This window comes from Cricetulus griseus, chromosome 5, assembly GCF_003668045.3.
Source record: "Cricetulus griseus strain 17A/GY chromosome 5, alternate assembly CriGri-PICRH-1.0, whole genome shotgun sequence".
Lineage (NCBI taxonomy): Eukaryota > Metazoa > Chordata > Mammalia > Rodentia > Cricetidae > Cricetulus > Cricetulus griseus.
Genome location: NC_048598.1, coordinates 44,093,792 through 44,106,825, shown reverse-complemented (window position 1 = coordinate 44,106,825; position 13,034 = coordinate 44,093,792). Strand labels below are relative to the sequence as shown.

General features: G+C 36.8%; 1 protein-coding gene across 1 annotated transcript in view; it reads left to right on the top strand.

Moving 5' to 3' along the window:
- Positions 1 to 13,034, top strand: part of Brinp3 (BMP/retinoic acid inducible neural specific 3) — a 191,532-nt gene that overhangs the window by 137,193 nt on the left and 41,305 nt on the right. The window contains exon 6 of the mRNA XM_027417417.2: positions 3,285 to 3,507. Within this exon, the coding sequence (XP_027273218.1) occupies positions 3,285 to 3,507 (223 nt within the window). The remainder of the gene's footprint in view (positions 1 to 3,284; positions 3,508 to 13,034) is intronic.

Below are 13,034 nucleotides of genomic sequence, written 5' to 3'. Positions count from 1 at the left end.
CTAAGATGGTACTTCTAATTTCCATGAGGTCACCTTTAGTTAAGATGGCGGTCTAAGTATCCTTTTTTTTTTTTTAACTTTAGCAAAATGGCTACCGTCAGTCATGTGACCAGCTACAAAATGGCCGTACCAGGAAATAGAACATTTTAAAACAAGCATACATAAATTACTTGAGCATCTTTAGGATATGAGGCTTTTCCCAGGCATCCCAGGCCTCTAAGCAGTGTTGAATAACATGTACGGCCTTTTCCCCTATCAAAGACTGGGAAAGCCATCTGTAATTTTTTTTTTTTTTTCCGCTCCTTTGATGGTAAAAAGGAGTCGGTACCAAATAGTGGGGGTGCTGATGGAAGCACACCCGCTGGCATTTTTGGCAGCCGATATCTATCGGGGTGGTATCGTGTTGCTTCTTTCTCTAGCTCTGCTTCCTTGTTAGAGTCTAAAATCTCAGAGTCTGAGCTGTTCAGCTCCAAGGCTTCTAGTTTCGTTGTAGGGCAGAGGCTAGGTTTTGAGTCTTTATTTCTCTTAAATTTACCGGGGTGTGACCGGTTATCTCCTATTTTCTCTCCCTCCATTTTTGTTTCTTTTTCACCTAGCTGAGCTGTTTCCTCTAAAACTTTATCTCTTGAGCTTTTAGAGTCATTAGAGCTATCAAGATTTAAAGCTTTAAACTTATTTACAGAATCATCTAACAAATTATTCACTCCCTTGTCAGTAGACATTCCAGGAGGTCCTTTTTTCTTATTTATTGCTGTTTCTCTTAACAAATTATTCACTCCCTTGTCATTAGACATCCCGGGAGGTCCTTTTTTCTTATATTTTATTGTTAGGCGCGCCCCATCTCTCATCACATTCGGTTTCTGATATGTAATTCTGGACTTCTTTAAGATTGCTACAACAGTGAGAAAAGTCAAAATAGCTCCAAGTAAAAGCATAGAAGCCTCTATATTAACCTCCCACAATAGCAACATTCCCAAGCCAAAGTCCAGAAAAATCATACCTCTCCGAATTTACCACCCTGCAGTTCTGAATCCGCCTCGTTAGAGGGGTCTCCGAGGTGCTGGAAATGTTCACATGTTCCCGGGTTTCGGCACCATATGTCCCGCGCCCGCTCTGTATTCCTCGCCAGCAAGAAATCATACACGGGACACTCGGATCCTTCTGCAGGAAAGCTTTAATGCGTCTTGAGAGGAGAGCATAAGCTTACCAGAGCGGAGACCCTGAACCAAGAAGCCCGTCCCCTAATAAAGGAGGGCAACCGCCGCCTTGGACATGTCACCCCATGATTGGCTGCAGCTCATCCGGCCATATGACGCCACGGAATAGGCAGAGATCAAGGAATGGAAATTTACCCAGCGCCTGCGCAATAATCTTGTTTACATTCGGTGCCTGCCGGATGCAGGCGCCATCTTGTAATGGAGAATGCAGGGACGGCTCCCTACAAACCCTAACAATATATTTTTCAAAACAAAACTGTGCTTACACAGAATTTTAAAATCAAGTGGCATCTTCTTATGTTGTCTTTTCTATATAGCTTAAATAAAATCAAACTAGAGCCCAGGAGGTTGAGGTGTCACATTACTACACAGTAATTTTGTGATAGAATAGTGACTAAACTGTGTTTTACTTTTCCTGGTTTATTGCACCTCCAAAGTTCTATGTGAGAGTACATATTGGCGGAAACATGTTAAATGAGTACATAAGAAAGATGAGAAATAAAAATAACGATCCTTTGCATAAATGAATTATGCCATTAAAATATATGTTTTGAGAACCTGCTCATGATAACCACTTCAAAAGTAAAGGAGAGGAAAATGCTAAAGTAAATTTCTCACCCTTTGAATATTTATACACATACATACAGGTAGCAAACATCATTTTTATAAGTTTAGGTATGTGCTTTAGCAGTGTTAATTGAACATTACCTGTGATCCTATGAAGTTGTAATTATTTGGAGCAGAAAGACAGCAATGTTATATAAGTTAAACTCTGCATCAGCACATGATGGTCTTAATCAATATGGCTGAATAATATAATTGTACACCATGGTGCATATTAGAATGTCTGTTAAAGGACAGTTTTCTTGTTTCTCCTTTAAGAATACTAAGTCATCTACCTTGTGTTTATATAATAAGCAGAGCTTTCATATTTTTTGTTGTGAGCCTAGCCTTTAACAGCTGAGCCAACCCTCCAGCTCATAAATGGATCATTTACAACATTTGTTTTTCTGTAACATGAACTCTCTCACTCTCTCTGCTCCTCCGTGTGTGTGTGTGTGTGTGTATGTGTGAAATAATGTGTGTGTGATATAATGTGTATGCTTTAAAATTATGAGCACACACACATATATGTATACATGCGAAGACTAGAGCAGAACATCTGGTACCCTGCTCTATTACTCTCCACCTTAGTACCTAGAAATGGTGTCTTCTACTGAACCTGGAATGAGGCTGCCAGCCAGCAATCCTCAGACATCCTACTGTACCTACCTCACCCTCCGCAGTTCCAGGGTTATGTGCACTGACATAAACATGGCTGACTTTTTACTTGTGTTCTGTTCATTTAAACTCAGTTTCTCATGCTTTTGTTTCAGTGTTCTGCTGACCCATCTCCCCAGTCATCATATAGCAAGAACCAACTGTTATGCTTCCTGAAGGCTAATTATTTACTTAATATGAGAGGAATATCATGTATGGTATCTATTGACAGAAAGTTAATAGTCAGTGGTGGAGCTTTAAATATTTTAATTGATTATCATTTCTTTTATGCACATGTTTTAAAATGAAATGTCATGAGATGTGAATGAGAACAGTGGAAGGGAAGAGCCTAGCTAGATACTAAAGTCATCTACTTAAAATGCTGTCTCAAGAAGACAATAATGAATCTCAGGATGTTTCTGTAGTGATTCTATCAATATATCTGGAAATTTTCCTTAATAAACACAGAATTATTTACACTAATGCTGAATGTGAAAGTCAAATATATGTCACATATTGTCAAAATTTTGCTCAAATACCAGAAAAGGAAGACTACAGAGAACATATATGATAAAGTTTTCTGTCTAAACCATATTTCTTGCTTGGTTATTTTTTATATTCTATTGTGAAACTTCTATTTTTAAGAAGATCAAAACAAAACATCTTATAACTTCTCAAATTTCATGTTTATTATTTTGTTACTCAATAATATTTAACTTTTAGCATATTTAAATGTGTTAGATTTGTTTTGTCTGGAGGGAAAATAACTGTTTTATAATTAAAATGGTGAATTTTCTCATTTTTCAGATGAATTCAAATTCTTCATGAAAAGACTACCCATGAATTATTTCCTCAACACATCAACAGTAATGCATCTGTGGACAATGGATTCTAACTTTCAACGCCGCTATGAACAACTGGAAAACAGCATGAAACAGCTTTTCCTGAAGGCACACAGAATTGTCCACAAGCTCTTTAGCCTTAGTAAACGGTGCCACAAGCAACCCCTCATCAGCCTGCCGAGACAAAGGTAAGAATGGGAGAGTGAGAAAACTGCACTTCTGTTCTGACACACAGTTCTTTCTCTGAGTGCAGGTGTGGTGATACACAGTGCACAATATTGTTTTTAACTAAAAAAGTAAATTCTCAGCTGTTTTTGTGGGTTTCCCCAGCCTGGTTTTGACCCCTTTGCTCGTCACTCCTCCCTCTCTGCAACTGGATTCCAGAGTTCAGCTCAGTGTTTAGCTGTGGGTGTCTGCTTCTGCTTCCATCAGCTACTGGAAGGCTCTAGGATGGCACACAAGGTAGTTATCAATCTCATTATTTGAGAAAGGCATTTCAGGTAGTCTCTCAGCTATTGCTTAGATTGTTAGGTGGGGGTCAACCTCGTAGATATCTGGACATTTACTTAGTGCCTGATTTCTCTTTTAACCTTTAATGGCTCCCTCTATTATGGTATCTCTTTTCTTGCTCTCCTCTATTCTTCCCCTGACTAGATCTTCATGCTCTCTCATGTCCTCCTCTTCTCCTCTTCTCTTTCTCGTAACTTCCTCTTCATTCCCCGATGCTCACAATTAGCTGATGAGATCTTGTCCCTTTCACCTTCTCCAGGGGACCATGTATGTCATTCTTAGGTTCCTCCTTGATTCCTAGCTTTTCTGAAGGTGTGGATTGTAGGCTGGTAGTCCTTTGATCTATGTCTAAAATTCATATATGTGTGAGTACATACCATGTTTGTCTTTTTGTGACTGGGTTATCTTGCTCAGGAAGGTTTCTTCTAATTCCATCCATTTGCCTGCAAATTTCAAGATTCCATTGTGTTTTTCTGCTGAGTAGTACTCCATTGTGTAAATGAACCAGATTTTCTCCATCCATTCTTCAGTTGATGTGCATCTAGATTGCTTCCAGGTTCTGGCTATTACAAATAATGGTTGAACAGATGTCCTTGTTGTATGAATGTGCATCTTTTGGGTATATGCCTAAGAGTGGAATTGCTGGATCTTGAGGAACTGCCATGCTGATTTCCAAAGTGGCTGTACAAGTTTGCAATCCCACCAGCAATGGAGGAGTGTTCCCCCTTTTCCACATCCTCTCCAGCATAAACTGTCCTTGGTGTTATTGATTTTAGCCATTCTGATGGGTGTAAGATGGTATCTCAGAGTTGTTTTGATTTGCATTCCCTAATGTTGAGTACTTTCTTCTGTGTCTTTCAGCCATTTTAGATTCCTCTATTGAGAATTCCCCATTTGTTGCTGTTCCCTAATTTTTAATAGGATAATTTGTTGTTTTGGTGTCTAGCTTCTTGAGTTATTTGTATATTTTTGAAATCAGCCCTCTGTCAGCCATGGGGTTGGTGAATATCTTTTCCCATTCTGTGGGCTGCCCTGGTCATGGACACCAGACTGATAGCTGGGAAACCAACATAGGACTGTTTCAGACCCCCTGAACAACAATATCAGTTTAGAGGTCTGGTTAATCTATGGGGCCTCTGGTAGTGGATCAGTATTTATCCCTAAGTACATGAATGGACTTTGGGAGCCCACTCCACATAGATGTATACTATCTCAGCTTAGACACAAGGGGGAGGGTCTAGGACCTGCTCCAAATGATATGACAGACTTTGAAGTTCCCCCATGGAGGGACTTACCTTCCCTGGGGAGGAAGGAAGAGGAAACTGAGATTGACATGTAAAACAAGCTTGTGTCTAATTTAAATAAAAAAGGAAAAAAAGAGTAGATTCTCTAGTCTCAAAATAATGAATTTCTGTGGTGTCTTAGTAATAGTACAATGGTGAATAGATACAGTGATAGTCTTTTTTTCTGTTACTGTAATCAAGGATTCATTCTACTTTTTTTTTTATGGTAGTCAGTCATTAGCTCCATTTAAGCAAACACAATAAAACAAATCCCCAGTGTCAAACAGGGAGCATATGACCTAAGAAAAAGATGCAAACTGGAATTTCTCCATATCTAATTTTTCAATAAAACAATTAAAGGTTTATGATCTATCATAAGTATTTGGAAATTAATAAATATACTCATATGCTAATCCTTAATTTTAACTTCACAGATTTCTAATGTTTAATATAAACAAATTAAATACTTAAGTATTTGGGTCTAAAATTATTTGGAGAAACTGATTTAAAAGTTTGTAATTTAAGACAATTTGATGGTTTTCTTGAATAAAAACCTTAAACTTGCTTGTTGGTGGTGTTGCATGCCTTTAATCCCAGGACTGGGGAGGCAGAGTAGGGGGATCTCTGTTAGTTCCAGGCCAGCCTGAACTACAAAGCTACACAGAGAAACCCTAACTGGAAAAATAAAACAAACAAACAAAACAAAACACACACACACAAAAAAAAGATTATACTTATCTATTTGAAGTCTGGCTAAGCATACACCAAAAACAACCTATACAACACAGAAATATACATTTTTCTCCCTAACCATATAATAGCTCCCTCTATCAAGATATTTCTTTCTTTTCTCTGCCCCTCCATCCCTCCCTCAACTCCACCATTCCAATTACGCCATGTTCCCATCCCCCATTCTCACCCCCTTCCCACCCACCCCAGTTCCCCCAGCACATCTCATCTATTACCCCTTTCCAGGGTAATCAATGGGTCTTTCTTTGAGTTGTGCTTGTTACCTAGCTTCTTTAGAGCTGTGGATTGTAGCCTAGTTATCCTTTGCTTTATATCTAGTACCCACTTATGAATGAATATATACTCCATCTTTCTGAGTTCTGCTTACCTTTTTTTCTAGTTCCATCTATTTGCCTGCAAATTTCATGAGGTCACTGTTTTTTCCAGCTGAGTAATACTCATTGTATAAATGTACCACATTTTCTTTATCCATTCTTCAGTTGAGGGACTTCTAGGTTGTTCCTAGGTTCTTGCTGCTATGAACATAGCTGAGCAAGTATCCTTGTGGTATGAATGTGCATCCTTTGGATATATGCCTATATGCCCAAGAGTGGTAAAGCTGGGTCTTGAACTAGATTGATTCCAAGGTTTCAGAGAAATTGCCGTACTGATTTCCGAAGTCGATGTACAACTTTGTACTCCCACCAGCAGTGGAGGAGTGTTTTCCTTTCTCCACATCCTCTCCAGCATAAGCTGTTATTGGTGGTTTTGATTTTAGCCATTTTGACAGCTAAGGTGGTAACTCAGACTCATTTTGGTTAGCATTTCCCTTATGTTGAGCAATTCCTTGAATGTCTTTCAGCCATTTCAGATTGTTCTGTTTAGAATTCTGTTTAGATATATACCCCATTTTAATTGGATTATTTAGGATTTTGATATCTAGTTGTGTGCGTTCTCTACATATTTTAGAGATCAGCCCTCTGTCAGATTCGGGGCTGGTGAAGATCTTTTTGCATTCTGTAGGTTGCCATTTTTTAACATTTCCTTTGCCTTACAGAAGCTTTTCAGTTTCAGGAGGTCCCACCAAGTACCATATAAGAGCAGTTTTTAAAAAGCTGATATTGAATATTTAAATCTAAAAAAGAAATATAACAAAATGAAAGGGATTTAGAAACTAATTGCTAAGTTTAATTTTAATAATCTTGATTTTAACATTTATTTTAAGATACTAAGATTTGAATAAACACAAGCATACATATGCTTCCATGTATATTGCAACATAAGGAATATTTTAACAAGTAGGGTGGCAATATTCACTATAAATAAATCAGTAGTCTGAACATGATACTATGGCAAATGTCTGTGCACATCTTCAGGTCTGTGAATAGGGTAACTGGCAAAACACAACTTTTATCAGATTTCATAGTGATCTATATTAGAAGTCAAAGTAAATTTTAATTAAAATACAAGTTTAGAGACCAGGCAGTGATGGTGCATGCCTTTAATCCCAGCATATGGGAAGCAGAGGCAGGTGAATTGAAGAGTTCAAGGCCAGGCTGGTCTACAGAACAAATTCCAGGATGGACAGGGTAACACAGAAAAACCCTAATTTGGTATATATGTATATAAGCTGAAAATATATTATGTCCTATGAGTGCCAAATTTATAAGGAAAATATGAGAAGTCAAAAACTGAATGTGTACAAAAATTTCATAACAAATTAGATTTATGTAATGGAACATAATTTATTACAGTATGGATAAAACTTTATTTTCCAAAATTTCTAATAAAAAGTCCAAGGTCACTACCAAATTTTCTAGATTTACTGATTCATTAGTGTAATTATTATGTTGTATATTTTCCAAAACACAGTCAGAAAGCAGTGCAGACTTTCTGAAGTTTGAAAAACTGCTTTAAGATTGTGTTTTTCCTCATCAACAGTTTCCACTTGCTTCAGAGAGGGAGTTTTATTTCTGTTTTTCTTCATTTTTCTATTACAAAGGGAAAATAGAAAATGCCAATAAGAAAAAAAAGCACTCCAATGCATTAGTGGTGCACAAAATGAGACTGTAAATCTATGGGGATGTTTTATTAGATATTTGAAAGAGAAATTGAATAGATTACAATGTGTACATATATTTTCAACATACTATCAATAGGTTTGGCCAAAATTCATATAAAATTATTCAAACATCCTTTTGGTTTGATACCCAAATACAATCTTGAATTATTTTCAAGAAGTCCTTTAACTTTATTCTTCCTGCCTTTACCTTCCTGTAATAGTTTACTTTGTTTTGTTTTGGCATGTGTAGCAACGGATTGACTAACTTACAATTCCTGGTCACAATCCACCATTGATGAAAGTTAAACCAGGAACTGAAAAAAGAACTGGAGGCAGTGGAAGAGTGCTTCTTATTGTCTTCCTTTCTCAGGTTTTGTTCTCTGCTAGCTTTCTTATGCAGCTCACTCCCACATGCCTAGTGTTTATATAGCCCACTTTTCACTCCCACAACAACAACAGCAACAACAACAACAACAAATGAATCAAGACAGTTCTTCACAGATTTAGCCACATTCCAAGCTGATCCATTTCTTCAATTAGTCTTGTGCTTTTCCTGGTTATTGTCAAGCTGAAAACAAAAACTAACCAAAAAACATTGGATTCAAGTACAGTTTAAGTTTGTACTGTCTTCATGGACTACGAAGAATAAAAAAATACCAATAACTCCCAAAATTAAATTGAAAAAAATTATAGCATCTTGAATGGTAGAAAGTAATCAGTCTGAGAATGCTGAAATGTTAATATATTAACATGGTAGCGGAGGCTGTCAGTGTCCACCAGAATGTGCAAAAAAAGTTGGGAATATACCCTTGATATGAATAATCCATCTGAATTGTTGTGATACAGGGACATTTTGATTCTTTCAGAAATTATTGAGTAGCCCGACAGTATTTCGTGATTTGAATATATAAATAGGCTTATTTTTGGTCATACCTATGGAAAATAATTTTATACATATATGCACAAATTGCAGTATATTAAAAATAAGTTTTGAGATACTTTGACATGTTTACTAAAAATCACTGAAATGAGCAATAGTAAGTAAGCATACTATTTTTGTCATACATATCACTTAAGTTTGAATGATTTTTCCACATTTAGATAATGATTTGTTTGTTGCAACTGAATTTTCAGAGCTGTTATATATGCAAGCATTGCATTCTTAACTGTACTTCTAGTAATCTACAGACATTTTTGCATCAATGAGCATTGTAATAGTTTCTCTAGATATATGGAAATAATATTATTTGACTAAAAACAAAAATTAAATAGCTAGTAATATAATATGAATCTTAATTATATCATTAACCTTTTTATATCAACTAGACAAAGTCCATCTTGTATTTTGAAATAATTTTCTACCAATACAAACAAAACCATGCATTAGCCACTTAGATACTGGCTCACTTATCTATTCATATCACCAAAATAATTGTCATAATACCATATTAAGGCATCAAGTTTTCTACTGTTATTATTGGAAATATAAAAAAGTCTTATTTCAAGAAGATGTCATGGTGGAAGATAAAATATTTTCAATTTTCTCCTCTTTAAAATTATAGTTTTGTTATTGACATTGAATATGATACTTATTTGTCTTGATTTAAGAGTCTCATTCATTTCTGTTTTTAACAATAAATGCTCCATATATTTAAGTTTGAATGATAATTCTTACTGTAAGCTTTGTCAAGAAACAAAATTCCATAGCAAGACAAATATCTCAGCTTATAACTTCATAGTTGCATGCTGCTTTCCTTAGCAACTTCTACAACTCAGTGTACAGCAAAGGCATTCTATTTCTCAAATGTGTTTTAATATATGCAGTTATGCTATAAGCAGTGGCATTGAAATTCTTCATAATAGTGTTTGGAATAAGGAATGAAGTGAATGCAGTTGGTAAGGGATGACAGTCCCATAGAGGATGGGATGGTTGGCAGAGGGGAAACAGAGACCTGCAGATATATGGAAAGTTTTATTGAGGGGCAGGTAAGGAAATAAGGGAAGGAAAGAAAGAAGAGATATAGAGAGTCAGAGAGACAAGGACACCGAAAAATACAGAGAGAGAAAGGGAAGGTCAGAACAGATAGGGATCTGTCTGACTACTCAGGGAGGTGGCAGAAAATGGAAGAGACTGGGTGGAGTTTCCCCTCTTAAAAGGTAAGGGTAGTCTGCCATGAGAAGAGACATGGCAAGTCCCCAAGGGGCGGGGCCAAATTTACCTGGATTACAACAAAGATTATTAAATAATCAAACACCCTTTTGTTACATAATCATATCCCAATATAACTATTCACTATCAGATTTTGGCACAACTTCTATGATTTGTAATATGCCTTAAGCAAGAAATTACCCACAGTTATTTGGCTGCCAAGTAATGAACTTATAAATACCATAAGATTCTCAGCATTCTATGAAAATTGTTTTAGACTGTGTATTACTTATGGGATTTCTTCTATATCCATATTCCTCTACCATGGATACCTATATCTGCAAAAAGTATTCTTTGAGGTTGCTGGTCATGTTTTCCTCCCAAAAAGGTCTTAATAAACCCAGATGTTGAATTATCCCTTGTTGTCTTCCATTGCCAAAACAAGTACATGAATTTGGCCTAAGCATGTGTTACATCAGGCATATTGCCTCCCTTTTCATTTAAGAGTGATACATGAGAAATTCTCTTCAAATACAAGCAAACAGAAGACAGGCATTACAATTTAAATCATTCCCTTAGGAACAGATGCATAAGTATCATCTCATTTTTCTCTTCTTCCAGAATAAAACATACATCCTAGTTGTAGGTAAAGTTAATATGAGGACAATTGTGAAGAAGCACAGAGCCCAAAGGCTTTGATGACTGCAGGTTTGAATTATTTGTGTTTACAGGGAAATAAAAATCCATTCTTATCAGTAACATTAATTTGATTTATATTACTATATTTAAATTTGCATTGCAAGAATAAAAACCTTACTGAATGACCTCTAAATTCTTTAATATCACAAGTTAAAACTGGCATTTCCATATTAATACAGAGACTTGCTAAAAACAGCTTCATATGAAACTGTATAAAGATTTTATGAGATTTTGCAAATATGTTTATAGAAGAAGATTTTTTTCTTGTTGAGTTATATCCACTCTGTTGTAACTTGTGGGAACATTCTAAGAAATAATTAAGTTATGAGTTTAAGTAATTTACATTTTAGATTTCTTCAATCTTTACTAAGAAAATTCTAATATGTGGCACCTAAGAAATACCCAGTTTATTGTAATTTAGTGAATAATTACTTTATGTTTTGAAAACCAGGTACTTATTATATGTAGACAATTCCTCAAATTTGTCATTTCAATGTGTTTTATTAGATTTTTAGTGAAGATATTGATCTAAATTTTATATAAAAAAAAACACATGGCTACTTTGAAAGGATTATTTTAGTAGAATGAACTTAAACCCAAAGAGATAGAGGAATAGAATTATGTAGAAAAGTAGAAAAAGTGGGGGATAGTGATGGGGAATGTACTGTGTAGGTTTATCTTATTGACTGTTAAATAAAATACTGTTTGGCCAATGAAACGGCAAATTAGGCAGGACTAGGAGTCAAAGAAGAATCTGGGAAAAGTAGTAGAGAAGTGATAATCCAGACAGGAAACGACATAGCAAGGAGACTCATATTTAAGCAAAGGAGAAACAGGAAGGGTCTCCTTTTCCCCTTCCTCCTCCAGCGGCAGGATGTGATCCACCGGCAAGGAGGGATGCCAATAGGGCGTCCAATAAGATAAGTCTTATAACATATAGATTTTTGATAGTTAAGACTGAGCTAGCAGATGAGGAATCCTAGTCATTGGCCAAGCAGCTTTGAACCTAATACAAGTTTCTATGTATTCATGTGGGCCTAACTTGGGCGGGCGGCTGGGATAAAGCTCACACATGGCGATGGGGCTCAGAGGCTTTTGGCAGAAAGATATATCATAACAGGATAGTATTTGCTTTAGCTAAGGTTTCTATAGACATCATGATCATTGCCATAATTATAAAAGAAAAAAAAATTGGGGCTGGAAAATAGTTGAAAGATTTCATCCATTATTATCATGGTGGGAAATATGGCAGAATGTATTAAATTAGACATGGTACTAGAGAGGTAGTTGAGTGTTCTACATCTGTATCAGTATGTAGCAGAGAGACAGTGAGTTGCAAGGCCTGGCTTGAGTTCCTGAAACATCAAGGCACACCCCTTCTTCCCCCAAGAAGGCCACACCTACCCCAACAAGGCTACATATCTAATGAGGTCACTAAATATGAATCTATGGGAGCTCTTTTCACTCTGACAGCCACACTGGTTTTATTATTACCTTGACACAAGACAACTTTTTTTTCAGATTTTTAAATTTTAGAAGCAAGCTTGCTTAAATGTCAATTCCAGTTCCCTCTGTCTCTGCTCCTCCCCTGCCCTCTACCAACCCCCTACCCCATCCCCTGTCTGCTCCCCAGGGAGGGTGAACCCTTCCATAAAGGGTCATCAGAATCTATCATATCCTTTGGGATAGGGCCTAGGCCCACCTCCATGTGTCTTGGCTCAGGGAGTATCCCTGTATGTGGAATGGGCTCCCAAAGTCCACACCTATGCTAGAGATAAGTACTACAGGAGGTCCTGTAGGTTTCTGAGGTCATCTCACTGAAACCCATGTTCCTGGGGTCTGGATCAGTCCCATGCTGGTATCCCAGCTATCAGTCTGGGGACCAAGAGCTCCCCCTTGATCAGGTCAGCTGTTTCTGTGATTTTCACAATCCTTGCCTGGACCCCTTTGCTCATCACTCTTCCTTCTCTGCAACTTGATTCCAGTTCAGTTCAGTGATTAGTTGTGGGTGTCTGCTTCTACTGCCACCAGCTGCTGGATGAAGGCTATAGGATGGCATATAAGTCAGTTATCAATCACAATATCAGTGGAGGGCATTTAAGTTAGCCCCTCCTCTGTTGCTTAGATTGTTAGTTGGTGTCATCTTTGTAGCATTCTTTAGTAGAGGGGCATCTAGGTTGCTTCCAGATTCTGGCTATTACAAATAATGCTGCTATGAACATAGTTGAACAGATGTCCTTGTTATATGAATGTGCATCTTTGGATATATGCCTAAGAGTGGAA